The following is a 27,994-nucleotide window of genomic DNA, read 5'->3' as shown; positions in this document are numbered from 1 at the left end:
GTCACAGCCAAATTCATGTAGGTTAGTTATTTAGTTAACTGGTTGGAGTTGTCGATAACAATGATAGGTATTGTACATACATCGAATATCAAATAGCAAAAAGCAAAAAGCAAAACTCTTCAAATATTCCATTGCATGTATTAACCTTCATGAAGATGAGGTCACCAGCTCTACGACTCGCCAAGAGCTCACTTGGAGGTGCTCAGGCAAGATGCTACTCAACTACCCCCAAGCCAATTCGACATCTCATGTCTATGAGTGATCTCACACCTGCTGAATTATCAAAGCTGGTGCTAAATGCTGCGGCCCATAAGAAGGCCGTCAAATCTGGAGGTGTTCCGAAGAGCCTGAACAGTACCTTAACTGGCCAGTCCGTGGCCATGATGTTCAATAAATTGAGTACTCGTACCCGAGTCTCAACGGAGGCTGCTGTGGCTATGATGGGAGGGCACCCTATGTTCCTTGGAAAGAACGATATCCAATTAGGAGTGAGTGCATCTCAAGTCTCCTATTCCATTTTATTTTGTCACAGGGGATCAATTGACCGATAGACTCTTTAGGTGAATGAGTCATTGCTAGATACCTCCAAGGTGATCTCATCTATGACCTCCTGCATGGTAGCTCGGGTCGGGCCTCACAGTGACGTGGTTGGTTTGGCGAAAGACTCAAGCGTCCCTGTCATCAATGCGCTGTCCAACGACTTTCACCCGCTTCAAATAATCGCAGACTTCCTTACGATTCACGAGACGACTAAAGCTTCTCCTGCAGACAACCTCATCGTTCCAAAAGGATTGAAGGTAGCCTGGGTTGGAGATGCGAACAACGTTCTGTTCGACTTCGCTATCGCATGTATAAAGCTCGGCGTTGAGATCTCAGTCGCCACACCCCGCGGCTATGAGATCCCAAAGAATATGGCAGATCTGATTACCAGCCAAGCCAAATCCACCCAAACACCCGGGGTCCTGAACCAGACCTACGTCCCCGAGGAGGCCGTCAAGGATGCCGATATAATCGTGACCGACACCTGGATTTCCATGGGCCAGGAGGAGGAGGCGCAGAAGCGACTCAAGGACTTCGCTGGCTTCCAGGTCACCAATGAGCTAGCAAAGAGGGGTGGTGCAAAGGCAGACTGGAAATTCATGCACTGCTTACCTCGCCATCCCGAGGAAGTTGAAGATGGCGTCTTCTACTCTCCGCGGTCACTTGTATTTCCCGAAGCAGAAAACAGATTATGGGCTGCTGTCGGTAAGTAATGCATACTTCTCAAATTTGGTCTGCTTCAATGCTAATATAAACACAGCGGCTCTCGAGGGGTTTGTCGTCAACAAGGGGAACATAGTCTAGACTACAAATGAAACTTCCGTGGAGAGTATAGGCCTTGTAATTTACGTATATTAAACGTAGACGTTGAATGTGGTATTGGAAAATTGGCTGGCAGTTTTAGAGGTGCCAATTATAGGTGCCCTCAAGAACTGGAAAAGGAGAAGCTCAGATCCATCCTTTGAGGGAAAAGTGATTTCAATACTGGCTCAAAAAGGGGGGCGTAATAAAATGTGACAAAAAATTGTGAATTCACTCTCATATTTGCATTAAGTAATTCACACTATGCAATTCTCGTGTATAGAGAAACAATGCCTAACTTGAGCCATGTTTTTTCTAATCACCATCAACGCCAATTTTCCAGCCCAATAATTTTTTTTATTTAACCGGGGGGTAGCTGGCTAGCATCCACGATCTCATCTGCCTCCTTCACAATGGTTTCCTCGTCAGGGCCGTAGAGAGGTGATCGGGGCAAAGCCATAAGACCAGTCCGCGATGACTCTAGAATCCCAAATGGTGCTATTAACTTTAGGAACGAATCGATTCTTACTGGCTTGGCAGATCTAGCAAGTGTTAGCAGTCAGCGATTTTTACAGCCTAATTCACAACTTACACCTCGACAATGCAGCTACTTGTGCTGATGTCCAAGACTTTGCCACCGAACTGGTGTGCAAAGTACGTGATGGATCTTAGATGTTCATGCTTGAGTCGCAGGGCCTGGCTGGCTATCATTTTGCTGGGATGGAAATCTAAAGACACATCCTCCAACGACTTGTCACCAACTCCCGTCACATCAGGCTCGGCTGTCATCTCGCGGTGGTGCGCCAACAGCTCCTCGAAGTATTCCGGTCCCAGGATATTGATCTTGGCAAGTAGCAGTTCTCTTTGGACTAAGGCAGCATTGGTGTAGTCCAAAACAGCCCAAACGGGGACCAGATCTTCCAATTGCCGGCGCGCTTGCTCGACCACACCATCTTGGCCAGTCAGAACAATTGTCATGCGAGACAAGTCTTCTACCTCTGTACTGCATACAACTAGAGAATCAATGTTGAAGCCCCGCGCTGCCAGAATACCGGACACTCTAGACAAGACACCAGGCTCATTTTGGACCAGGCAGTTGAGGATGTGACGTTTCGGAGGCGACATGGAAGGCGTCGGGGTTTCGTATAAGATGTTAGAAACGGCCGCTTGGGCGGACCATGATGATGGAGTGTCGGTAGGGAGGGGCGCATGACGGCGGCGAAGAGCTTTGTAGGCAATGGCTGAAGTAGAACTGGTACCAGAGCTCCATCTAGCTGTTGTCCTGGGAGCAATTTGTATGCCGGCGGCGATAGCCCTAAGGCAATTGGCCTGGACAAATGTGCGAGACGCCATGATTTCTGATCATGGGCGAGAACTTTGAAAGTTCTCTGATCAGAGGTTGGCAATGTTCAAAACCCGACAAGAGTCTGGCGGGGTTCAATTGGTAATTAGAAGAAAAAAGGAAAAAGAAAAGAAAAAGAACCACCACTATTTTGAGTCACTAGACTAAGAAAAAAAAAAGGCCGTTAATGTTGGAATGATGAGGGTACAGTGATAAGCTGCGAGATTCGGAGCTGATATGTACATAGTAGGTACCTACTACTAGTTACTAGTAGTATGTATATAACTAGATAGAGATATGAAGATATGCCTGTTAGTTATGTAATCCTAGATCGATCCAATATTCACAGTCATTCGTGAGTCGTGACATAACTAACACCATCACGTGATCTCTTCTATCATGAAAATATATTTTTGTCATGCTTGAAATATAGCCCCATATTATATGCATACTAGAGATGAACTAGATCTTGCAATGTGGACCTACCAAGCTTTGCACCCAATTTGCGCCACTTTTTAGGAATGTACAAGTACAGATTTAGCGTTAAATTGATTACCTAGGGTCCCTAGTAACTATTCACATAGGCATTAAAGCATTAAAATATCACAACTTACAAAACAGACAGTGTGTGTGCTCTGATTGGTGAGAACATTGAGGCTCACATACATATGTGGTGTACTTCAGTTAATATTGATACCTAGTATGTAAATAAAATCCTCTAATCACACCTTATTAGTAAAACTTTACTAAGGAGGGACGAGTTAAATGTAAAGTTTTACTTAATAAAATCGTGTAGTGGAGCCGTGCCTATAAGTGAAAATTTCAAGCTCGGACTCTGTTTCCCGCAGAAACTGATAAGATAAGGAGCTGAGCCTCCACAGCCTCAATTCAGCCACTTTCTATTTAATTCCATTGATAAGATAAGCTCAGCCTCCACAGCCTTAAATCAGCCACTTTCCATTCAATTCCATCCATTCAGTTCCATTCTTAATAATCAAAGCTGACTAATCCAATCCATCTTTTCTAATTCTTCCATTCCAACTTCTTCTTTTCAACTTTTTTCCATTCAATCCATTTAATCCATTTAATCCATTTGATCCATTTGATCCATTTAATCCATCTTATTAATCATCTTCAACACCACTACCTAAATCAAATACTTTAAGAAATATTTGAAATAATTGATTTACATGGTGGTGTTGAAGGTGGTGTGGAAGGTGGTTTGCTGGATTTGGGGGCTGAAAAGCGATGCACCCAATCAATCAATCAACAGCTTGAAAAGTTGGCTCCAAACGTTTCACTTTTTACTAGCGGCTCAATAGGTCCAGATTTGAGCCAATAGGATGGCTTCAATTTCAATAGGCTTACTAGCGCTTAGTTTGCCTAACTGTTTGCCTTGGATGGTTGGGGTACGTACTGATGGAGCGTGCTCTAGACCGGTCTATATAAGGGCTCTCAACCCCCAAGCTGTTGTAATCCTTTTCTTCCTCCTTTCAACCACTTTTCAGGTTTCAAGGGCTTTCAAGAGTTTTCAAGAGTTTTCAAGAGCTTTTCAAGAGCCACACAGCCCCAAACCAGTTGATCCATTGAATTAATGGCTGATACACCCATTCCGAGGCGGGTCGGCCGGCCCCGGAATGCTGCGCTGCCGCCGCTGCTGCCGTGACCTGCTCAAGGAGAGCTTTCAGAGCTTCCGGGAGGGATTATCCCCAACGCTAACATGTGCCATCAGCCGTAAATAACCTCTGGGGCGGTCCCATCGCCGCAAGCGGTGCCCAAATACAGCCGGCCTCCGACAACCGGCTTTTCTCCGAACCTCCCTCCTATACCCATAAATCCCCCCAATCCGACAATTACTCCCCATCCGGCCAAGCCGATTCCAGCCCTAACACCTGTAAGTCCCGGCGCATGGGTTGATCTAGGCTTAGCAGATGGGCCACTCGATATTCAACAATATCACGTGGCCTGGAGGTAAGTATAATTTACTCTTTTACGTGTGAGTCCGGTTCGTCCATTACGCCGGTATTCCGACCGTCACGTGAGTACCACGTAATCCATGCCAAAGGAATCCGTCGTCACTCGCGTGAGTATTATATAATCGGTGTCTGATGTGAAAGGAACCTACCGTCACGTGATTGTTATGTAACTATTGCCTTGGGTGAAAGAAAGTGCCCACTCAAACTGGCCAATGGCTGGCTTTTAATTGGGTTAAACCGTTGGGTGATTTAAACCTGTTTTTCTTCTTTTCGAGCGGAGCGAGCAGCACTCCGCAGGAGCCGCCGGAGGCATGATTAAATGTTTAGTATTTAAAAAAAAAAAAAAAATTTAATAAATGAATAGTACTTAAAATCAAAATTGTTGCGGAGCGACGATTTTCCAGATATCAAATTAGTAAAGTTTTACTAATTTAAATTGCTTGCAATTTGCCGGGTATTTTAAGTAACACTATCCCTTCATCCCCAGTTAGGTAGGTATCATGGAGACATTTAAAAATAAAATATATAAGAGCGGCATTAGCCACGCCTAGCCGTGCCATGTAGTTATGTACTTCTTTCAGTTATCTCAACATTGAAGTACCCTAGGTTGGTTCAGTCTAGGTTAGGAGCTTCAAGTATCCATATGGATATAATAATAGATTGTAAACACCTACTTATTAGTATAAACCCACATACCTTAGTAGCCATATATCTATGGATAGCATCAATGGAAGACGCCATTTAAAGATAGTCACCGAACTTCTATAAACAAATACGGCACAGTAGAAGATCTATTGATTTTGGAATAGTGGCACATATATGTGGTAACATCCTAATACTTAAATCATTGGGTCTTTTGGGGATATAGAGTACCGTGCCTAGGTAAGTGTGTGTAAAAGGAGGGCTATATAAATATGAGGTAGGTACTTAACCTAGCTGTCTTCAAGCCCATGTCGGCGCAAGATCCAGCATACTAGACTTACTCTTGTATGATGCTTGTGTACTAGCCTGCCAGCCATGCATCTCTTAAAGGCTCTTGGTCTATTGTTTGCAGCATCATTCTGCTCTGGTCACCATACCTCCGGCCTAGACTCCCAACATGATCACCCAAGACAGAATACAGTTAGTGAAATACTTCTTATTTTCTTTCACTTCACCATATAGCACTTATCGGAAAAGTACAGAATAGCTAACAATGAGTAGCATAACCATTATGATTTATCTAGTATTAAAACTATAACCCGAACCGGTAGAAAGGGGCATCTTAAGAAAGATAATGTCTACCCTAGTCCTACAGGTGGTCTTAGAGGACCTGATATCAAACCTCTTAATACCATGCACCCGCCAGGCTCTGGGAAAGCCGCCAACAACCAGGCTACTAGCAGCACAGCAATGATTATGCCACACCCCAGTGATAAGCCCAGCAATACCACTCTATTGCCAGGCTTGGGGGTTACTAGTACGCAGACTACAAACAGGCCAACAGGTGCTACAGGTGCTGTTAACAAAGCTATCAACTCCCTGCTAGAGTCAGGCTCAGGAGGTGCTACTAGCACCCATACTACTATGAAGCCATCAGATAGTCGATCATTTTCCAGTTTCAAGCCTACTAATACCACTTTATTCCCAGGCTCAGGGGGGGCTACCAGCACACACACTACAAATAGTGCCCATACCACTCACAAAGATACTTCTAGTACACATGATACAGCTACACATGCCGCTAATGAAATGCCCAAGCCTGCTAGCTTGTCCTCGAGTTCGTCGACAACTGCCGCGCCTGTTATCATCACCGCCGTTCCTGCTGCGGCCGTTTTCGTTACCGCGAAGGACCACCCGGCAACTACGCCGACATTTGTTACTACAACATCTCCAGGAGGGAATGATCCAACGGTTGTACCACGTACGTATCTATATCAATACAAGTATATCAGCTTTCTTTTGGCTAATATCAGCACAGTTCTTATTCCGGTGGCGGGAGGACTTCCAGTGATATGCTTCAGCTGTTTCCCGAAAATTGTCCCTCCCAACTTGGACATCCGCCTCCCAGGATTCGCCAGATTCTGTGTGAAATTGTTTGGGCAGAGCATCGGTGACTGTCCTCCTGATAAAGATGCCGAGAACAAGGGTACCGACAACAAACAAGACAACGATAAAAGCAACGATAAAAGCAACGATAAAAGCAACGACAAGAGCAACGACAAGAGCAACGATAAGGAGAAACCCGAAGGCAGCAAGCCAACGGGAGAGCCGACCACAACTCAGAGTAAGGCCACCACTACAAGCAAAAGCACAACCACAAGCTGCACTACTACCATCACGGCGGAACACAAAAGTGTTGCCTGTACCGTAACAACTAGTGGCCAAAAGAACCCAGAATGCTCAACGCATTTCAGCACAGTAACTGGCTGCTCTGTTACCGCCACAGCGACCACGACTACGACGACAACTTCGGAGTGGATATGCGAGCCAACCTCTTGCGTGAGAGGAGTATGCAACCAACCAGACTCCGCCGTGTTTCCAGACCCCGCATTGTCGGAGCGTGGTATTCTCAAGCGCGTAGTGGTCGAGCGTGAGGCGGATCCAGATTCAGGCCAATGGGAAGAACCCGAACTCGATATGAACGGCGTCGCTTCCCAGGATTCCCAGAGGAGGTTTATAACGAATGAGATCGAGAAGGGTTATGACGGCTTTCTTGAACCCTGGAACGACAACATTGAGCCCGATGCTGAAGACTATGAGAAGAATGATGGATCGGTCCCCAGCCTGGTGAAGGACCTGGGCGCTGAAGTCTTCACCCTCGGTATGGATGGCCTTTTTGGCTGTGCTGGACTTGTGGCGGTATCGAACAGCAGGGTGTATATGGCCCGTCTATGGGAGCGCGATATTATAAAGCTTCAGAAGATACAGACCATATGGAAAACGATTTTTGACGGCCCCAATGGGGACGGTTCGGGGGCGAACGATGGAAACACAAATGCGCTTAAGAAAGTAGGCCAAGCCCCAATGGTCTACCTATTGGTATGTATATTGAAGCCTTTTTTTCCCTCTTACCCCTTAAGCTTCCCCCTACAGATCAGTTTCCCTTGAACCAACGAAAAAAGAAGGAATAAGATTACTGACCCCTATTGTTACAGTGGCCGTCTAACAAAATAGAACATCAATTCTACAAAAAGTCGCTCGATTATCTAAAACAACAGATTCAGGAGAACATGCGCCCTCAATATGTGCATGTTATTAGCTACTACAAGAATAAGCCGAAGAAGAGCGATAAGGAGTATACTGAGCATCGTGGAAAGGCGGTCTTCCAGTACCGGCCGGCCGAATGCGAGTCTGTGAAGGCCGCATATCGTTTGTGGACCGTACAGACAGACAACTCGGTCAAGCTAGAAGAGAAATTGTGGAATCCGTCTCGGGCTCAGATCTTGCCACCACCACCTTACTCTTTTAACGATCGACCGCCTGGTTACGAGAACCCGCCCGATTATAGTTCGGCGGCGCCTGGTGTTAATGTGCCGATGCCTACTCCCGCCGAGAAACCCCCGCCGAGCCGCCGCCATAGGAAGCGAGACCCGGCTTGCCCCGTGAAACCTCAAAGCACTCCTGCCAAGGCAATCCCCACGAGTACACAGAAACCTTCAAGCACGCAACAACCTACCAGCACGCAGAAACCTACCAGCACGCAAAAATCTTCGAGCACACAGCACCCTACGGCCACAAAGAACACAAAAACTACCGAATCTGCGAAGACCACAAGCAGCACAACAACGTCCAAAGCAGAAAAACCTCACGAAACCCAAAAAAGCACAAGCGAGACGAAAACTTCTAAAACCGGGGAACCTACCGAGGCCCCCAAGAAGCCGGTACAATGCGACCAAGCCGAATGCGCCAAGAGGACCTGTGCTGGAGGAAAGAAAGCAAGTTGCACGAACACTTTGCGGCTTCCTGGAAACCAGGGCACCCAAAAGATGTGCTCGTGTCCCAAAGTGGAAACATGCGGCCTGGACTTGCAGGAAGAATCAGCAGGCTCTATAGACGGGGTAGGGGTGAAGCTGAAGCTCGCAGATGGGCAGGGCAGGCAGATCCACGCGCAGGACTCGGGGAGCCTGAGGTTGCCGTGGGGCAAACAGATGAAGATGGTGACCAAGGATACCAAACTTGCGAGCGACCTCGTCATCACCTTCACCACGACGCTTGCGCCGGGCAAGACGACACCGTCATGCCACAACAATAAACCGGTGGGGCCGGATGAAATGTATTGCTCGGCGTCGGGCTACCCGGATTGGGTGGTCCAGTTCGAATACGGAAGTCAGAAATGGAATAACACGATAGCCGACAAGAAAAAGCCACAGTATTGCTCCAGTGAGGGATGGAAGAAGAAAAAGGGGTCATTGCCACAGCGCATGATGACTTGCCATTTTGAGTGTTAGATACATATGTATTTGTTAACTGGTTAGATATTAGGCATTTTGTTTGTACCATTAACTAGATAAAAGATAATGATAATAACGAGGGAGTCAATGAATACTGAATACTAACAAAGTTGTGAATGAATGAAGCTCTGGAGTTTTTGAAGAGTCAAGGTTAATGTACAGTATATTGAATGGATATTCGTATATGCATGTTGTTAGATGTGATTACTACATAATAGCAAGTAGTTAACTAGGTTAGGTATTTATTAGCCGATGGATCATCTTTATCCGCTCCCGTCGCAGGTACATAAGCACTGTGCAGTGTAGTGGGATCCACTCAACTAAATACCTAGGTTAGTATCAGTGCGGTTCAAACATAACTGCAGCAGGCTGGACTCTTTTAGCAACGCTGCTGCCGCGCCTTCAACATAATTTTACACATTAACTTTTCCTGCGCCTCACGCCTCACGCCTTCACCTCACACCTTACCTTTTTTTTTTTTTTTCCTTCACTCTTTCTTACAATTTGAAAATAATTAAAAATCGCGCGCGTACTGTCCTATCCATTTCGGACATTGACACAATTATTAACCCTTTACTACTTCCTTAGTTAGTCACTACGCTGCATTCGATCATGGACGATAGCGAGCGACGTACCGCGAAAAGGTCTCGGTTTGACCAGACAGAGCCGGAGCCGCGCCGTTCTAGATTTGATCGCAGGTCTCGCTCTCCTCCCACGAAGCGATCCTCGGAACCCGGTCGCGATCGTAGTCCCTTGGGAAGAGAAGGTGACAATGGTGTAGCTGAACCCAAGAAAGCTTCTGTTGATCCGGCTGCCGCTGCAGGTATGTATACGTACTCACGTACTTGCCCATTTCTTAAAATTCCCATTTTGTCACCTTTACTCATCATTTCAATGTTTAGCTGCCGCCGCCGCCAAGATCAATGCTCAAATCCAGGCGAAGAAAGGTGTCCAACATGTAGATGTACCGCCAATCAAGTCTGCATCTTCTGCCTCACCCAACCCGAACGCTGCGAACTCACCTGGCGGACATGCTTCCGCGAACATCAATGGCGAGATGTACATTGCCGACGGCGACTATATTAAGGACATCGAAGTAAACGACTTGCGAAATCGTTACCTACTCACCAAGAGTTCAACTCAGAAGATGGTAAATATCGCCCTCGGTCAATTCCTACTGATTTACATCAAAGTTTCAACCCTCACGCTGGGTGCTTTCCTCCCAGTGTCTTGTTATCGTGTGTGCGATCAGTTCTGCTTACATAGAAGCCGTGCTAGCTCGCACACGAATCCCCTCTGTGGCATCTGCTGACCTCCCCTGCTTGTATTAGATAAAAGAGGATACCGGAGCTGGTACGAGACACCTCCCAGTTGTTTATTGATTTTTATGTAGAGCCTTGGTTGACTTTGAAAGATGTCACGACACGCGGAAACTATTACCCCGATAAGAGCATGGCAACTCCTGCGGTAAGGAATTTGGTATACATCATATCTGTACGAGGCCAAGCGACTAATGCCTTTCCAGAACCCTCCTCTATACCTCCACATCACGAGCACCTCAAAGACCGGCCTCGAGGCTGCCGTTGCTAAGATCGAGGAGATGATGAAACAAGAACTCCCTAACCTAGTCGATGAGCGACGTTTCCGACGCCGAGACCAGGAGCAGGTTGAACGTGATGAGTTTGGACGAGTTAGTTGAACTTACTCTCTCTTCTTCTATTATTATAATGCCTCGACTAATTCCAAGCAGCGCAAATGGCCAGAGTCTAAGATACCGATCGGTCTTGAGGAGATCCGCGGCTTTAACCTTAGGGCCCAGATTGTTGGGCATGGCGGTTCTTACGTCAAGCACATCCAGCAAGAGACTGGATGCCGTGTCCAGATCAAAGGCCGCGGTTCGGGCTATCTGGAAGCCTCAACTAACCGTGAAAGCGATGATGATATGTATCTCCATGTCGCGTAAGTATACACTGAATAGCGTTTCTTGGTGACTATCTAACCTCATTCCAGTGGACCCGATCCTAAGATGGTTGATAAAGCAAAAGAGCTCTGCGAAGATTTAATTGCTAATGTCAAAGAACAATACGAGGAGTTCAAGAGTCGTCCACCACGCCCGCATTTCAGCGGTGGCCACGGTGGTGGTGGTGGCGGAGGCGGCGGCGGCGGCGGCGGCGGTGGATACGGCGAGAGATCTTACGGCGACAGATCGTACGGTGGTGGTGGTGGTGGTGATAGGTATAATGACAGACAGGGAAGTGGATCGGGTTCTTATGGCGGCGGATACGGCGGTTACAACAACTCACCCGCTCCAGTTGCTACCTCCGCCTCACCTGCACCCCCTGGCCAAGGAAGCCCGCCCGGTGCAAACAATGATTATGCTGCTCAGTACGCCCAATACTACGGTGGCCAAGACCCGTATGCTGCGTACGGCGGTTACACTGCGTAAGTGATCCCGTTACGAGCCAGAATGGACTATTGCTGACTTGAGTACAGATATATGCAGTACTACCAGCAGTACTATGCCGCGGCGCAGGCTGCCCAGCAAGGATCGGGCACACCTCCTGTGCCAGGTGCCTCGGCCTCTCCGCCTCCACCACCTCCACCCAGCGAGGCTCCCCCGCCGCCGCCTCCTGGAGGATCTGCGCCTCCCCCACCCCCTCCTCCACCTGGATCGGGAAGCTATGGAGCCGTATGTTCTTCACTGCGCCTTAAGTATTGAAGAGTATTACTAACTACTGTATCCATAGGTTCCACCCCCTCCTGGTCTATGAACGAGTTTGACGCCTAGGTGTTGCGCTACAGGCCTTGAACTAGTTGTTAATGCTATTTGTTGCGCATCACACTAATAGTAAGAGGAATCTGCGGTTTATTTGGGAAGTCTCTGGCTCGGAAACTTTAAGTACTGTAAGTTTTCGGAAACTAAAACGGAGGTAGGCCTATACAGGACGGGTTAATTGTTGTTTCTGCAGAAACCCCTCGAGATAGGTTACATGATCGCGACTGTTTCTTAAGGAGCCATCTCGTCCACATTTGCGTTGAGTGTGTACATACTACCTAGGAGGTATTCAGTAGGTAGCAATGCTCATGAAAATGCATTGAAGTGAGTTTTTACATGGGCATGGGCGCCTGACTAATCGATTATATACCGCATTTGCAGCTGCTTAACCCTAGGTCTAGTTTCCCTGCTTCACATGAAATCTGAGGTCTTCGTTCGGACGGATTTCTAGAGACCGCGACAAGGACCTCGGGGGTATAATTCAAGAGCGTCTACCAAGCTCAGATGGAGCTGTTCCATAAAGCCTATCATATAGCGCTGCCTAGTAAGTGTTGAGACTCCGTCGTGGCCTGCATGAAGAACGAGAATGGAGCGGTTCCGTCAGCTTAATATCGCATACGAAATGCACACTCCACTCAGGCCTAGACGCTTTGATAGGGTTGCAATTAGAGGAAAGGGACCCATGGACTCCCGTCAGATAAACTCGTATAGGTACCCTAATATTGACACGAAGGGTATAGTTAGCAGGCGGTGTGTCAAATTACCTATGTACCAGGTAGGTAGGTAGTTGAAGCCCCCCTCGGCCCCCTTTCCCGCAAAAACGCTAGCTCCTCTTCGGTGCTCTCGTGGCCCAGAGCTGTGTTACGTCTAGGAAAGCGGTGGAAGTAGTAAATGATACCAACATGGGCTAGAGCCATGTCGCAGGCGCCATCAAGCAGTTCGCGCATATGGCAGAGCCGCCGGGCTCGGCGCGCGCCGCATCCATGAGCGGGTGCCCCCGTGGCTGACATTCGGCGTCTACGGTGGGTGATCGACCGGCGTGTACTACTTGACTAGTCCGTCTGGATGATTCAATCATGATTGACTTGGTTTCTCTAGATAGCAAGGGATACCTGGTCTTGATAGCCTGCTTAGAATGAATATGTTAAGAATATGAATATTATATATACTTATCATAGGTACTCCATACATAACTATTATACATGATGTTGTTTTCATAAAAACGTTATGTTGGTGACATGCATGCTACGAAGTATGTACATAGGTATGGTACTATCGATAAGAACGATAAGATGAATAGTACGTCAGTTCCGACATTTGAAGTTCCAAGTTGCCGATGATTGTCAAATCGTGCTTTGTTAATCTTAAATCTTAATACCTGCATAGTAAAATACCATTCTCAAGATCATGTGGATGACTGCATGTGGTACTTAAAGTCAAGATCATTCCTGAGTCTCTTTTGAGGCCTCGGAATAATAACTAATTATTTTCCAAATGTTTCTAATGAATCGTACGCCATGAGTCACCAACGCTATCCGTCGATCGACCCCAAAGAACCACATTCCGTGTCGCTAAAGGTGCTACGGTAAACTCCACCATACCTACTTATGTCATGTCATGCCTATGCTTTTTCTACGTATAAATCGTATAAGTGGTTAACCGTTCTTACCGCTACCCCTATATATATAGGCTCTCTAGGCCTTCACTCGTCGTTCAACATGCCCTACCCGCACCGCTCTCTTCCCGTAGCTCGGACCAGAAGGAGACGCCGATCCCTGCCTCGCTCGCCTATGCCACACATGGCGATACCAACCCCGACTCCTTCCTCCTCGCTCCGATACTACAGCTACCCCCTTCTTTCGGCTCCGCGTATGTCGGCGAGACCTTCAGCTGCACCCTTTGCGCCAACCACGATGTACCGCCATTCGTCGAACCACTCTCGGCTAGCACATCGACGATCACATCAGGCGGGTTAGCACCTGTCACTTCGCAGCAGCAGCAGAAGAAGAAGTTCACGCGCGATGTGCGCATCGAGGCCGAGATGAAGACGCCCGGGTCCAGCACCGTCCTCAAACTACCGCTGCTAGGCCCGAACGGGAGCCTCGACGACGAGCCCGACGACGGCGAAAGCCACCCCAAAGGCACGGACCTAGATCCGGGCCAGACCCTCCAGCGTATCCTCAACTTCGACCTCAAGGAAGAGGGAAACCACGTACTGGCGGTCACGGTCAGCTACTACGAGGCGACCGAGACGTCGGGGCGGACGCGCACGTTCCGCAAGCTATACCAGTTCATCTGCAAGGGGTCGCTGATCGTGCGGACGAAAGTCGGGGGCCTGGCGCCTGGGAGGGACGGGGGCCGCCGCTGGGTCATGGAGGCGCAGCTGGAGAACTGCAGCGAGGATGTCATGCAGCTGTACCGCGTGGAACTGGACCTGGAAAAGGGGCTGCGGTACCAGGACTGCAACTGGGAGGTTAGCGCGAGCAAGAGGCCGGTGCTCCACCCGGGGGAGGTTGAGCAGTGCTGTTTTATGGTGCAGGAGGAGAAGGCTAAGGATAAGGCTGAGGTGCTCGAGGATGAGGAAGGGAGAATTGCGTTTGGGGTCCTCGGGATTGGCTGGAGGAGCGAGATGGGGAATAAGGGGTTTTTGTCTACGGGGAAGTTGGGCACGCGAGTCGTTAGGTGATGTGATTAGAGTAGGTACTAGAGGTATGGAAGAACTATATTTAGGTATTGTTATTTTCAGGGCTTATATTGGATCGTATTATAATGCAGGTCATCTATCTACTTGAGATGTGATTACTCACCTAGAACCCAAGATGTTCAATATCATCGTACAACAAACGCATACCTAAATACGCTTTTAAGCATTCTTTACTATAAGACGGTACATCGGATGGTTTAGGTCTGACTTATGGGTGTCAACATATTACATGCTTTTGACTAAATCACATAACCAATGGAGGCCTATGTCTTATCTAGGTAGCATTACCATCTGAAGTGTATGCAATAAGCACTTTAAAAAAAATCTTGAACCTCCAGGGCTACCATTTATTATCCACTTACCTAGGTAGGTACCGACTCATATCACACACATGCACCAAGTAAAGTGAAAAACTATCATTGGATAGATAAAACTCCGAAGGACTGACTAAGCCGTGTAGTGTAGAGTGAAAAAAAAAAAAAAAAAAAAAAAAAAAAGAATTACCCCTGAGCAGCACTGGTAGGTATGATCTGCGAAAGGGGTCGCGACCAATACCTATACAACGGTGTATTACACACACAGGCGTCCGCCTTCTTGCAACAACTGACGTCCCACGCCATTTCATTGCATTGCGTGGATCAGCCCATGTGTGTAGCATAAGTAGGTAATAACGAAGTTTGGTAAGACCTTCAAAGCCAAGTCGGTAGAAATCCCATTGGTTGCCTAGGTAGTTGTGGTGTGTGTGTGTGTGTGTGTGTGTGTGTGTGTGTGTGTGTGTGTGTGTGTGTAGGTACGTATATATATATATATATATATATATATGTCTACCTATGTACATATCTATCTCCTCGACCCCCCCTCCCCCTACCTGAGTAAGTAAGTGGCTTACGTGCGCACATTGGGCGCTGCATATGAAGGGTACACAAAAGCCTAGACCGGTCGATATAACTTGTATATTAGTTACTTGGAACGAAATTGGCAAGAGTTTCGAGAAGAGAGCTGGGTGAGTAGGTAACACAAACACGACACAGAAAAAAAAAAAAAAAAAAAAAAAAAAAAAAAGGCATAGTACCTCAAGTGAATGAACAAAAAAAAAGGAGGCGAGATACCATTATTCGCTAGACCAGACAACCATTAGCTATAGATAAGTAGACATGCTATATAGGTATACGAGCAATAAGGCCCCCCCCCCATTTGCGCCAAACCTGTTCCTGGTGTTTTTCTAAGAATAGCAGCATAGGTAAGGTGGTAATTCGTCATTTCAAGATCTCTCTTCGCGTTGGGGGGAGGGGGCCTTGGAAGAGAGAGCCGCGTTGCGAGGGTGTGGTGTGGTGATGTTGCAGCGTACCTAAGATAAACAGATAACTATGCAGTGGCTGTATGTATGCGTGTGCGTATGTATAGGTATCTAGGAGCCGCTTTCTTCCTACCTACAAAGCAAGCATAAGGCGCGGTTGCCATATTTGTATGTATGTGTGAGATCTCCCCCCCCCCTTAAATAATTACCAGGTTGGGTTTTTCCTAGGAACCTTTCCAGGTTTAGCCTATGATGAGATGGATGGATCCTACGCCTCGCAGTTGAATTGAAAAGCCCTGTTCTATGATTATTCTATTTGAGGTATGTAGTAGGTAGAAATCTGTAGAAGGAATTCACGGATGTGTGTGTGGCATTCCCGGACTACACAGATGACTTGGGTAGAACGGGGGACTTATCGGAGTTCCATCCATACGCCTACATGTATATGTAGAGTGCTATCTACGGAAGTACCGGGCAGTTTTTGTGGCTGCCTCTCTTTTTTTTCTTTTTTTTTTCTTTTTTTTTCTTGTTGGCTGTTGTCCAACCTGAGAAAAGAGCGGACGTGCGAATACATACATATATGTAAGAGAACCGAATCTCTGGAACGGGCAAGTGCCTAGGTTATGTAGTTAGTACATACCTAACCGGGGAAACGAATCTCGATAAATTCTATCTGGACGCCACCGACGATCAACCAGGGACGGCGATTATCTAACTGGTCGGATGTGAGTGTGTGTGCCGCCCAACTTGGTTGGGGATTGTCCCTCTCTCTCTCCCCCCCCTTTTTGTACCTCATCCGACGAATATATCTATCTAGGTATTCATGCAAAAAAGCCCGTGTTTTGAAAAAGACCGGCAAATCAATCAACAAACCCCTCATCCTCCTCCTCCATACAGCTTGTTTTACGTAAGTGACACATACTCGGAGAAGATGTGACGAGACAGCTTGAACGGTGTCCGTGGCACTCTGCTGACGTGCTTCCATAACGGCCATACATATGGGCATTACATACATACATACATACATACATACATGCCTACATACGTACCTACATGAATGATCTGTTGTGATTGATACGTAGGCGATAGGTTCTGTCCCGACGAAAGACGATCCTACTCGACCTCAATCGGAACCTTTATGGTACATAAGAGTAAGCACGTTTACAGATACGAATTCGTCTCTGACGGGCGTTTGTTCCCAGCTAACCAACCTACCTGCCGACCTATCTACGTACGCTGCTACGTCACTTTTTGCGGCACGGCCACGCCGCCATAGCTTTCTATTACACAGACAAGTTAACCTGGGTATGTTAGTTTTACCTGATGCTGGGTACTATGTAGGTAGGTGTGCTTTAGCTGGTTAGAACTCCAGATGTCGCTGGATGGTATGTACGTACATGTAGTATGTAGTGTAGGACCAAACCAAACCAACCTACTAGCCTGGGTCCGTCTCTCTACAATACACTACACTATGTACGGATCGATGGGGCTGCGCCCTTATTTACGAACGGCATTGCAAGGATCCCACGGACATGCCAATAACGAATAAATTTCCGCAAAGGCGGGAAGAACGGGTATTTAATATCGGGATTTTTATCGTTTTGACACTATTATAAAAAAAGGATTTCATGATATCTAACGTATCATATGTAAGAAGTCGATATCGTAGAGTTATAGATCTCTCCTGAACACGAGCCATGTTTGTCTTTTCATGACCCATACTATGTATGCACTGTACCTACATATAATTACCTAGTACCTAGCCAAGTATTCGCAAGAACGGAGCATACCTACTTATTAGTACTAACCTAGGCAATTCCTCGACGGTAGAGTTAGCACAGACCCTAAAAGATATCGAGTATGGTATGTTGGATGTTCAGGATCGGCATAGAACTAGACACCCCCATACTATGTAGGTAAAGAGCGGTCACTTCACCGTGGGCTGCAAAGTCTTGAGAGGATTGGTCGATGGACACAGCTCTTCGGGTCAACTTGCATTCCCCATGTTTGGTTCTCTACTAGGTAATAAAGACGGTCTCCATATGCCTGAAACATAAGGACATATCTCCGTCTGGATATCTGCAGTGGCGTCCCTAAGAGCCCACGTTTCGATTGATCGGGATGTTGTTGACCGTTGCCTTGGGAGGTTTTGTGCGGCACCGTTACAGATATATGCACATATGTATGATACATATGATGGCTACCCAGTAGTACATATGCCATATGGCAAGTGCCTGATTGTGACCCGAATGAATTGCCCATGTGTGTGATATGATTCGGCCCCAGCATCCATGATTGCCTTATTGTTGATTTGCCATTACTGACCCTCTCTCCCCCCCGCGATCACCTACCCCATCAGGTTCGATTGGACGATAAGATCGAGTGAGCTGCGTTGTTGAGCATTGATTCAGCGTTCATATGTAGGTAGGCACCACCTACATGATTCCTGCGACAACAATACCTATGTATGTATGTACTAACCTATGTAGGTACGTTAATGTCGACCACCACGGACAATTGCGACTGTGCGCCAATCCCGGTAACAGCCGTAAAGTTTTTTGTTAGTGATCTTGATATCGGACCCCAGGGCGTGAAAGCCTTGGTCGCTACGCTGATGACTAGCCCTGTTCATCAAGCTAGGTAGGTAGCTACTGGGTAGCTTACATAGCTCTGTGGAGTAAGTCTGTGTGAAAATTCCCGTAAGCCGCGAGGCCATCCTAGAATCCTAGATAATCGAAGTACTACTGGTAGTTATGGTGGTAGTGCCTATGTATGTAAGTTCTCGGCATGAAGTACTGAAGACACTCAACACAATTCTGCCTGCTACACGTAATCTATACATACCTACAATATACATAGTAGGTAGATGGGTTGAATACGAGCTGGGGCTTCTATCCTGGGATGAAAAGATACACACACCTTGACTATACGAACGTCGAACGGGATAAAAGGCTGAAAGGGTGGTATTACCCCTGACCACTAACCAGGTAGGTATCTGGATAGGTAGTAGGCAATGCAGGAACACTTACCCAACATGCAACTATTCCTCCCATTCCTTCACCAAACCCTTAATTACTCTTTCCCTACGTTTGGAAAGAAAAGGAAAGGGGGGATAGGGGAACATTGGATGATGAGGTGGTAATGTATCAAACATTGATGTGTAGTCGTACGGTGATGACGGTTTCTGCAAGGTACCAAAAGCTCCGGGCCAGTTAGCTGTTTTTTTTGAATGCCAGATGTTGCCCAAGGATTGGTTCTGTCTCCAACGCTACGGTTAGGTATTTGACCATGTGTTGAACGGTGTAGCATCAGGGAAGCACTAGACATTCTCACTAATAATAGTTGCATACCATCCCATGATGCCCATCCCATCCCATCCCATCCCATATCATAGGTACCATCCAAAGGTAGGTCGGTACCATACTTTCTTGTCGTGGTTTCAAGAAAAGCGACTATGCTTTTTCTTCTTTGGACTTTGAACGCAACAACGGCAAGGAAATTAATAAGAGCCCGAGGTAAGCTCGGCACTTTGCTTTGATTAACTGAAAGATGTGTTGTTCAAGATGTTGTTTCACCACATACGCATATGCGCAAGCATCCATCATCCATGTTGCTGGCGAAGTTTTGGCTTGCTCGCGGTATGTATGTAATTTGTAAAAAAGAAAAAGGAAAGAAAAGAAAAGCCCTAAGATTTTGGGGAAAAAAAAATAATATTTTAGAGATCCTCTAGAGATCCTGGCTTAAGCCTTCCTTGCCACGCCACGCCACGGGCGTTATTTCCTACTAACCTACTAACCTTACTAGTAGTAGGTTAGATACTTCAAGTTGGGTTGTAAACTTCTGTAGGTAGGTGCTACCTTTGTATTTATATAGGTATCAGGTAGACTGTCAGACAGGTATGGAAATTGCTCCCTTTTGGTGTGTATGTGTGCGACTGACTACATATACCTACTTGCAATAAATACTTTTCAAAAGAAGTTTCACAATACAATATAATACATATGTACTTAGGTTAGGTACCTGATATTAAGAATTTAAGATACACTGATACACACCTAATGTATCTTTTCTTTCCTTACCTCAAGAGCTAACAATACATACTAAATTTTAGGTAGGTACTTTATCTCCTTTTTATGAGCAGATTTGCCAGATTTGTGGATTCATAAGTTGGCCGAATGTCGATTGTCAACTTCCCCTTGCTGCTGGCTGCTGCACATCTCTAAATAAAATAGTCACTGGTGTTGTATGTAGAACAGGGGAACAGGGGAACAGGGGCTCAAAGACTGGAGCTACCAGTATGTCGTGCGATACGTGATACGTAAAAATCCCACTTGGGCTAGTCCGAGACAGGAAGAATTGGTGGGGTTACAAGTATTTAGACTGCGCTGCTGCAGTAGACTAAACAGGGGTTTATGTCGATTAGACCAACCCCGACCTGCCTGACCTGCCTGACCTGCCTGACCTGCCTGACCTGCCTTGAGGCCCTTGACCTGCCTGAGTGCATCTCTTTCTTTGCCTACCTGCCCACCTGCCCACCTGCCCACCCGCCGTCCATCAGCCATCTACGCGCTTCCAAGTGCCATGCAGCCCCCCTACCTACCCTGTCTATCCCAACCTATTAGTCCCCCATCACGACCATTCATCCAACATTGTTGAACCTGGGATTAACTACCTGGGATTACCTGGGATTTCATCTAGTCAGTCCAGTCATTCTGCATGAACTTGGGGGATCGATCTTTTGCATGCCCACCGCCCAAAAGAAAAAGATAAAGATAAAATAATTTAACAACACTCATTTTTATTAACTAATAACTACCTAGGTAGCTTAGGTTTGAACTTGACGGCAAAAAAACATATTGATCCAATCCTTTTAGGTCTGTCTCTAAGGTCCAGTCTCTCCAAGTTTGGGGGAAGTATTAGTTCTTACATACATACATGTATGGGCAACTCGTTCAGTGAACAAACCAATATCGAACCAGTGAACGACTAGTTTCTATCTGTCGATCTAAATCCACCAACACACCCTCGAAGCCTCGAACTGGACTGCCCGCATCCCGTTTCCCCCATCCACCCGAACGATAACGCCGCAAAGGGGCATGCAGCTGCAGCAAAGCACTGCATGATTGTCTAAGGCTGTTTTGGAAGCATTGCATATCAATAAATCGTGCGTGTCTATCCGGCGCCAAAAAGGATAAGGAAAAAAAGGCAGATAAACACAAATTCGGCTGCTTCTGCCCGAGAAAAAAAGAATAAGGAAAAAAAAAGGGAGAGAATAAGAGAAAAAAAAAAAGAGAGAGAGAGGCAAGCAACCAAATAAATTTATCACAACAACACTTACGTTAACTAACCCAATTAAAAAAAAAAAGTCTCTAGTTTCCAGTCTCTATTGTTCCCAAGTTGTTCGGAATAATATAGATCAACTGTCAATTCGTTGACTGAAACTCAACAACTGATCTGTCGACACCCCTTCTCATCTAAATGGCCGGTTTGCCTTCTCGTCTATTAACTAGGTAGTTTGCTTTGGTATCCCACGATATATCGATATACCCCTCAAGCACGTTCCTTCAGACCTTACCCTTGTTGCTAAGAGGGTCTGCCGAAATACCCAGTCGTACTTCTTATCCTAGCCTGTCCTTCAATCACACCTCTTAGGCTCTTCCACCTCTTCCACCTTCGCTTGTACAGCAGGACATATGCGTCGGGAGCTTGTACCAATCCTGCCGATACCCACAAACTGGGACTGAGCAACAACAGGCAGAACAAACTTGCAAACCTATACAGGTCAACTTGTCAATTAATATCTGGTGGGACCCCCTGGTACCTAGTAACCCATACGGAATACAGAAAATATCATTTCATCAACTTTCATCACCTCCTCCAACCCAATTGTATTCTAAATACCTTTTCGAACCTATTTTCAATTTGGACCTGAAAACAGAATAAGGGGGGTTTGACTGCCGTAGGCCTGCGATGCCATGGATAACACTTCGGCGCCCCTAGCGGACTACTTCTGGATTGCGGGTATCGAGTCCGTACCCTATCAAGACCTCCCGCTACCACCCTCATCTACGCAGGTAGAAGATATCATCACTGAAGATGGCGAACCCGAAGAAGAGCTCACTGAAACTGTATCTTCGCCTTCGCCTTCGGCCAACAAAACCTTTGCTCGACACTCTCGCCAGAGTTCCAATAACAGACTCTCAAAAGCCTCATTCAGTTCAATTCATACACTCGAGGAACTAGATGGGAACACACGAAGCAACAGGAGCAGCGCTACTATAAGACCCAACCCTCTTCCTGCTCATGAAGGCGGTGGCTTCCTCGGCGATTTCGATTTCGACAAAGCCCTCGTTAAATTCGCGGCCGAAAGGGAGAACTTCTTAGAGGACCTCAGCTTCTCGGCTGGTGCCAAGACCCAGTCGCGACCTCCGATGGTAAACCCACGTGCCGAAAGAATTAAGGCCGACGATGCTTCAGGCGGAAGAATGAGCCCTATAAAAAACATCAGGGGCAGTATACGTGGCAGTCTGAGACGGAAGATAAGTTTTAGGGAGATGAATAGCGTGCGAAAGCAGCCAACAGCCCCGAGACCTGGTATGGCCCCTTCTCGAGACCTAGGCGGAGGGTCTTTTGCAGAGGAAGTCGCACAAGCACTCCCTGCGGAACTTTTCGGTCATAGTTGCAAAATAGATTCTGCGTTCTGTACTGACTTCTGCGGACAATTAGCTTCAATTCGGACCACCAAGAGACTGAGCAGCTACAATGCCGTTATTCCTCCCCCTGAACCTCTTAACCTCGACCCGGATATGCACCCCCTGAAACGACGATTCGAACCCGAGCTACTCGATCGGTATCCTTCGCGGAACGATTCGGAAGGTCTCTCTAGGAGGGGGAGGTTTCCAGACTACGTTCCCATGTTCGCGTTCCCTAACGACATACAGATCGTTTCGTCTGATGAAAGACCGAGGTCGACATGGCACGGCTTTACCATGACATCAGATGACAACTCCAAGCTTTATGGTGTGACCGTCATCATATGGACGGCACTTACAACAGATGTAGCAGATGAAATTGAGAGACGTTGTGAGCACTGGAGACAGAGACATATGACCGAGGAGGAGCGGGAGCTTGCAGGCAGCCTTGGAGCGCGTCTCGCTGCAGAGCGTGCGCATCTCTCACAACTGCTTGCCAAACTTCCCACAGTACCCTCTGGGTCTGCTGCTCGAGAGTCGCTTGACGACCACATCAGTTCGGTGGAGGAGAAAATCAGCTTAATGACAGAAATGTTGCGGCCTCTGAGACACGGCGCAGCGTCGAAGATTGATGGTTTGACCGCTGGTGAGAGTGGCCTCTGGACACCACGAGCGTACGGCATTCTTGGTAGAGATGTCACGAGAATGGGCTTCTGGAAGGATTGGCTTCGAGCTGTCATCGTGCCAATGACTGACGGTGGAATATTGCGCGTGCCTCCAAGCTCGCCACGAGTTGGTCGTTGGCAGCCACTGGAACGATATGTGGTTAATCTGTGCACTGAGGCATTCAGTCCCCTCAGCTCTAAAACCCAGGTTGAGATTGGTGTGCGCGAGCTGCGTCTCTACGCGCGAAAGGAGGCTATCAATGAACTTCCCGGCTCGCGTAACATTGACATCTATGCGTTATTCAGGTCCCTCTCTCTTGAGAATGTAGTGACTCTCTTCGAATACGCCATGTCCGAATCCCGCATCATCTTCCTTTCTTCGCATACTGCCATGCTGCACTTAGCCTGCCATTCTTTGGTCAGCCTCATGTATCCGCTGACTTGGGCAAGTATATTCATACCTATCTTACCGGCGCGGTTGATATCTGCTCTCGACGCCCCTTGCCCATACGTTGTCGGTATTGAGCGAAGATACGATAACATTATACTTCCGGATGATGACTACGTTCTAGTAGATCTGGACAAGGACACAATCGATGCGACGGCATTGCCAGTCCGCCTACCAAAGCAGCACCGTCGGAAACTTCTTTCACTCTTGCAATTTGCTGCCCCTCATGCTTTACGCTACGGCGTCACCACCGGACCTCCTCCCTATGCCATCGAATCCTTCCCTTACGATGCATTTTCGGGAGAGAACGGTGCTTTATTCAACGAGAGGGCTGCGCCAAGTACATTGCACAAATGGGTCGCACAAAACTCGTCATCCTTCGGGGAAGCCGAACCAGTCGGCACGCTGAGGCCACCCATATTTAACGCATTTCTGCATGCTAAGCCAGACGGATCGGATCGGCCTGACACAAGCAAGTCTAACAAGACTAGCCCTCCATCATCAGTCTCCCCTGTCTCTGTGAACTTCCCGCCTATGCCAGCGACACCCATCTCTAGAAGCGATTCTGGGTTCGCGCTATCCTCCACGTTAAGAGAGAAGAGGTCGGGCCATTTTGATGGAGTAGGTCGGCGTAGCTCCTCGTTTGGCCAGGCACCTGCCCATCGGCCTCATCAGCCATTCTTGAATGGTCATCAGTCAAACTTGTCCATCTCGGCCATTTCGATCGACTCGCAATCATCGTACGGCGGTTATGCCCCGTCGTCTTATGCGCAGTCTACTCTTGCTGCGTCAACGGTGATGCCTAATATGCTTGTACAACCCGTAGAAAATACAGATTCCACCGTATGGGTTGAAGGGCATTGCTTCAACTTTGTCTCTAATGATACAACCCCTGCATGCGCTATTTGCGACGAGCGCTCCGAGGGTGATGGATGGTACAAATGTTCCGGGTGTGGAACAGCCACACACGGGCGTTGTCTTGGCTGCGTCTGTCTTGTCTGTCCAGTGGCTTTCAACGCTGACAAGGTCCGGGCTGCCTTCGTACGCTGTCTCGCCAGCCTCCTCTACACATATCGCAAATACCTCAGCCGGCCAACGAAGGACCAAAAGAATAGTGGTCAACTATACGGATTCGACATGAATGGGTTTATTAAGAGCTTACCGTACGATCAGCAAGAATATGTTGCGATGATGAAAGAGACGCAAGGTATATTGGTATCCCCATCCGTCCAGACTACTACTTACTAACTTGAGAATCAGCATTCAATGAATTCATCCATGAGCGCGAGACGCACCCAGCCACAAACCCGGAGATTCGCCTTTTCGACGAAATCATTCTGGCCAAGAAGGCCAGGGGAAAAACTAGTTTGTCTTCCGGATTATCCCGCTTGTCAACAATACGGGCGTCTCACGGTGTTTCAGCTTCCCTTCCCGGCCTGCAAATCCCATCGAGGCACTCCCGATCACAACCTTTCCTGACAGACGCGTCTGATCACATATGGAGAACCGCGAGCGTGCCTGTGCCCAACTCCAAGTTCCAAGGCGACTATCGTGCCGTGACAACCAGAACACCCGCACAGCTGGACTCCTCGTTTATGAAGGAACCCCGTTCTATACAGGGTGTACCACGTCCCGAACCACGCCGAAGAGGGGTCCTCCGGAAGCAAGTCCCCAGCATGATGCTCACCACGCCCACATCGCCCTCCTCTCCCGAGGGATCTCAATAGCTAGAGGGGGTCGGCTCAATTGTACTAGACTGAAATCGAGAATGTCTTGCTATTAATGTAATATTAACAAGGGTGGTGACTTTCGGTCTGTCCCTTATTTATGTACTATAGCTTAGAGGGGACAATGGATGAACGAGTGGAGGTCGAAGAAGTTACATTCACCCGACGAGTACCCAACTTGTCGTCAAATATTTGTTGTCCGAGCCACCGTCTGTGGGCAAACCTTACAGCATCATTATACAACCGAGAGGAGAAATAATGTCTAGCTAAATTTGCTTAAAAGGCGGAAGGGGAGGGGAAGATAAATACGGATGAGCCGAGAAGTAAAAAGGAGAAGAAGAAGGGGGGAAAGAGAAAAGAGAAAAGAGCAAGCAAGAGAGTAAAGAGTAACCTGTGATGAGAGGCCAGCTTGAATATGTAGTTGGGCTTTATTGCAGAGATAGGCAGATCGCGATCAATTTACAGGAGAGAAGACAAACAACTCAAATCAAGCAAGTCAAGGCTACATACCTACCTACATAAAGAGACCATCACATGGAAAGTAATATCGAATACGAGGCAGACTTGAAAAAAAAAGAAAGTTAAGTTTGGCAAATGCAATGCAATTCCCAGTGCTGTATTGTATGGTATGGTATGGTATGTAGTGTGTGAGTGTACGCCCAGCCAAGTCAAGTCAAATCCGTCCTATCCTCACCCCCCCCTCTCCTTTCCTTTCCACCCTTTTCCCCATCCCCTACCCTCCCTCCTTGATTTTTAAGCCACCTTCCTTGGCGATCTGGGTATAGATAGATATGTAGATATAATAATAGTTAGTACTACCGCCAACCACTATTATGTATCAAACCCCCATCCATTCCTTTATAGCCTAGGCCCCTGAACCTGACTTTTGACTTTCCTTATAGCGACGCATGTATGTAGTCTCTCCATCCCTGGGTGGGGGGGTTTTTTTTTTTCAACGATAACGACAGCATCTACATACATACATACATACGAGGCTTAGGTATTACCATCCATCACATCACACACATTGATTGAGAAAATGAGGGAGGGAAAGGGGGGGCGGGCTGAAAATGTGTCAATTGTTGGGTAACCCCTGGTGCGGTGTGATGTGGCGCGAAGAACTTTTTTTTTTGGAAAAAAAGAAACAAACAGAGAAAACCCTCCCTATGAACGGATGGATGGATGGATGGATGTGCTCTTCTCCTCCCTAATGCAAATGCTGAATTAGAACCCTCAGACAGACAATTACTCTCTGTCCTCTTTGACGATGTGACGAGATGCTCTTGATCAATACCCTCGCCATAGTAGTAGTAGGTAGTAGTAGTAGGTAGCCGGAGAGCGAGATATGAAATCCGTCCTTTCCCCAATTTTCCGAATAGATTTTTATTTGTAAGCTTGGTGAAAATCCCATCATCTTGTTCTGCTGGGTCCGTTGTTATTCGGCTTCCGGCCGTCGCCACCTCCGGGATTTGAACTTGGTTTCGGCTTCGGCTGCCTCTCGTATTCGTTAGGGCTTGGCCTACGCCTGCGCTGTTGTTGGCCCCGCTCCCCGCGATTGTCATTGTGACTATGACCATGAGCCTGCTGCTGTTGACGTCGCCTTGCTGCCATCGCTCGTTCCCGCGGATCGTCTGGTACGCCGCCGCTGTCTGAGTCCGTGTCTGACGAGGACGACGAGTCGTCGCCGGATGAGGATTCATCAGAAGATTCCCCCACTTGGCGGGGAGCGTGGTATATGCAGCATACTATTTGATTCGTTAACAATTTTGGGCACTACACGGTGATTGGATGGATATATGTATACCTTTGGATCGTTTCCGGCCCAGCCCCTCGTTATCTACCACGGATTCTGCCCATTGGACGCGGTGGTCTGAAGATGGGTGCGAACCGCGCAATCGAAGAATCGCAGGGGCCGCTGGCGGTTCAGTTCTGGTTTGCGTCACGGTCGATGATAGTGTTTGAATCTGCGTCTGGCCGCCTTGCGGGCGCTCGCGCTGCCGTTGACTTGAGGGATTCGACACGGACATGATTTTTTTTTGGTGTATATGTATGTACGTACGGGGGGGTGTGCGGTTGGTATTTGGTAATTGAGGGTTGAGAACAGCTTCCTGCAAGGCCAAATGGGGTTTCTATATGATCTGAGGATGTCGTAGATAGTGGGTGAGGCGAAGCGCTAAGTGTATAAGTAGGGAGACGATCGACTATGTATGTATACGTGTAGGCCTCTTAACGGATCGAGGATCAACAAGGCACCGTTGGCTTCCCGATATCAGGCCCGAATGGATGGATATCTTGTGTTTGTTTCTTGATGCGTCTGTAAGTACTGTACCTAGGCATGTATGATCCCTGGAGCGTGGAGTTTGCGGGTTTTTATAGGTGATGGAAATAATGGAAATGGGGTTTATTGCTGGAATGGGCAATATGAGCGATATTATGCGATACGATGCGATGTATGAGATGTATGTGATGTATGGGATACAAAGTACTACCGATATAGGTATCGATTGCTCCAGTTACTCCATTCAAGTCGCAAGATATCGAATGAAATGTCGTTCTTCCCCGATTTCCCCCGCTTCTTCTTTTTCCTTATTCC

At 47.4% G+C, this 27,994-nt stretch overlaps 9 protein-coding genes across 9 annotated transcripts; 6 read left to right on the top strand and 3 right to left on the bottom strand.

Moving 5' to 3' along the window:
- Positions 1 to 1,637, top strand: GGS25DRAFT_200526 (ornithine carbamoyltransferase precursor-like protein). The gene is made up of 3 exons (XM_049256793.1): positions 1 to 488; positions 561 to 1,245; positions 1,301 to 1,637. The coding sequence occupies exons 1-3, from the start codon at positions 150 to 152 to the stop codon at positions 1,342 to 1,344; spliced, it is 1,068 nt and encodes a 355-aa protein (XP_049119308.1). The 5' UTR covers positions 1 to 149; the 3' UTR covers positions 1,345 to 1,637.
- GGS25DRAFT_483145 (small regulatory subunit of acetolactate synthase) lies at positions 1,571 to 3,056 on the bottom strand. Its single transcript, XM_049260328.1, has 2 exons — positions 1,934 to 3,056; positions 1,571 to 1,883 (listed from the first exon to the last, which is right to left on the bottom strand). Exons 1-2 carry the CDS (start codon positions 2,692 to 2,694, stop codon positions 1,703 to 1,705), a joined length of 942 nt encoding a protein of 313 aa, XP_049119307.1. The 5' UTR covers positions 2,695 to 3,056; the 3' UTR covers positions 1,571 to 1,702.
- Positions 3,057 to 5,836: 2,780 nt separating this feature from the next.
- Positions 5,837 to 8,097, top strand: GGS25DRAFT_200504 (uncharacterized protein). The gene has a single exon (XM_049256791.1). The coding sequence runs from the start codon at positions 5,995 to 5,997 to the stop codon at positions 7,747 to 7,749; it is 1,755 nt and encodes a 584-aa protein (XP_049119306.1). The 5' UTR covers positions 5,837 to 5,994; the 3' UTR covers positions 7,750 to 8,097.
- GGS25DRAFT_483142 (uncharacterized protein) lies at positions 7,700 to 9,290 on the top strand. Its single transcript, XM_049260327.1, has 2 exons — positions 7,700 to 7,721; positions 7,783 to 9,290. Exon 2 carries the CDS (start codon positions 7,872 to 7,874, stop codon positions 9,087 to 9,089), a length of 1,218 nt encoding a protein of 405 aa, XP_049119305.1. The 5' UTR covers positions 7,700 to 7,721; positions 7,783 to 7,871; the 3' UTR covers positions 9,090 to 9,290.
- Positions 9,291 to 9,451: 161 nt separating this feature from the next.
- On the top strand, positions 9,452 to 11,796 carry GGS25DRAFT_200462 (uncharacterized protein). Its single transcript, XM_049256790.1, has 7 exons — positions 9,452 to 9,915; positions 9,995 to 10,242; positions 10,424 to 10,445; positions 10,507 to 10,559; positions 10,618 to 10,782; positions 10,843 to 11,051; positions 11,103 to 11,796. The coding sequence occupies exons 1-7, from the start codon at positions 9,705 to 9,707 to the stop codon at positions 11,536 to 11,538; spliced, it is 1,344 nt and encodes a 447-aa protein (XP_049119304.1). The 5' UTR covers positions 9,452 to 9,704; the 3' UTR covers positions 11,539 to 11,796.
- Positions 11,797 to 13,385: 1,589 nt separating this feature from the next.
- On the top strand, positions 13,386 to 14,554 carry GGS25DRAFT_519839 (uncharacterized protein; the record flags this gene model as incomplete). The annotated part of the gene is made up of 2 exons (XM_049263782.1): positions 13,386 to 13,453; positions 13,558 to 14,554. The coding sequence occupies 2 exons, from the start codon at positions 13,386 to 13,388 to the stop codon at positions 14,552 to 14,554; spliced, it is 1,065 nt and encodes a 354-aa protein (XP_049119303.1).
- Positions 14,555 to 18,898: 4,344 nt separating this feature from the next.
- Positions 18,899 to 19,627, bottom strand: GGS25DRAFT_483105 (uncharacterized protein). The gene has a single exon (XM_049260326.1). It carries the CDS (start codon positions 19,254 to 19,256, stop codon positions 18,942 to 18,944), a length of 315 nt encoding a protein of 104 aa, XP_049119302.1. The 5' UTR covers positions 19,257 to 19,627; the 3' UTR covers positions 18,899 to 18,941.
- Positions 19,628 to 21,844: 2,217 nt separating this feature from the next.
- Positions 21,845 to 25,401, top strand: GGS25DRAFT_513567 (DENN-domain-containing protein; the record flags this gene model as incomplete). The annotated part of the gene is made up of 3 exons (XM_049262896.1): positions 21,845 to 22,463; positions 22,596 to 24,881; positions 24,935 to 25,401. 3 exons carry the CDS (start codon positions 21,845 to 21,847, stop codon positions 25,399 to 25,401), a joined length of 3,372 nt encoding a protein of 1,123 aa, XP_049119301.1.
- A 1,410-nt stretch (positions 25,402 to 26,811) lies between these two features.
- GGS25DRAFT_519837 (phosphatase inhibitor-domain-containing protein) lies at positions 26,812 to 27,428 on the bottom strand (the record flags this gene model as incomplete). Its single annotated transcript, XM_049263781.1, has 2 exons — positions 26,812 to 27,146; positions 27,206 to 27,428. The coding sequence occupies 2 exons, from the start codon at positions 27,426 to 27,428 to the stop codon at positions 26,812 to 26,814; spliced, it is 558 nt and encodes a 185-aa protein (XP_049119300.1).
- Positions 27,429 to 27,994: the final 566 nt, after the last annotated feature.

This window comes from Hypoxylon fragiforme (genome assembly GCF_022984875.1).
Source record: "Hypoxylon fragiforme strain CBS 206.31 chromosome Unknown GGS25scaffold_3, whole genome shotgun sequence".
Taxonomy (NCBI): domain Eukaryota; kingdom Fungi; phylum Ascomycota; class Sordariomycetes; order Xylariales; family Hypoxylaceae; genus Hypoxylon; species Hypoxylon fragiforme.
Note: the sequence above shows the minus strand (reverse complement) of the source record. Positions and strands in the feature narration are given on the sequence as shown.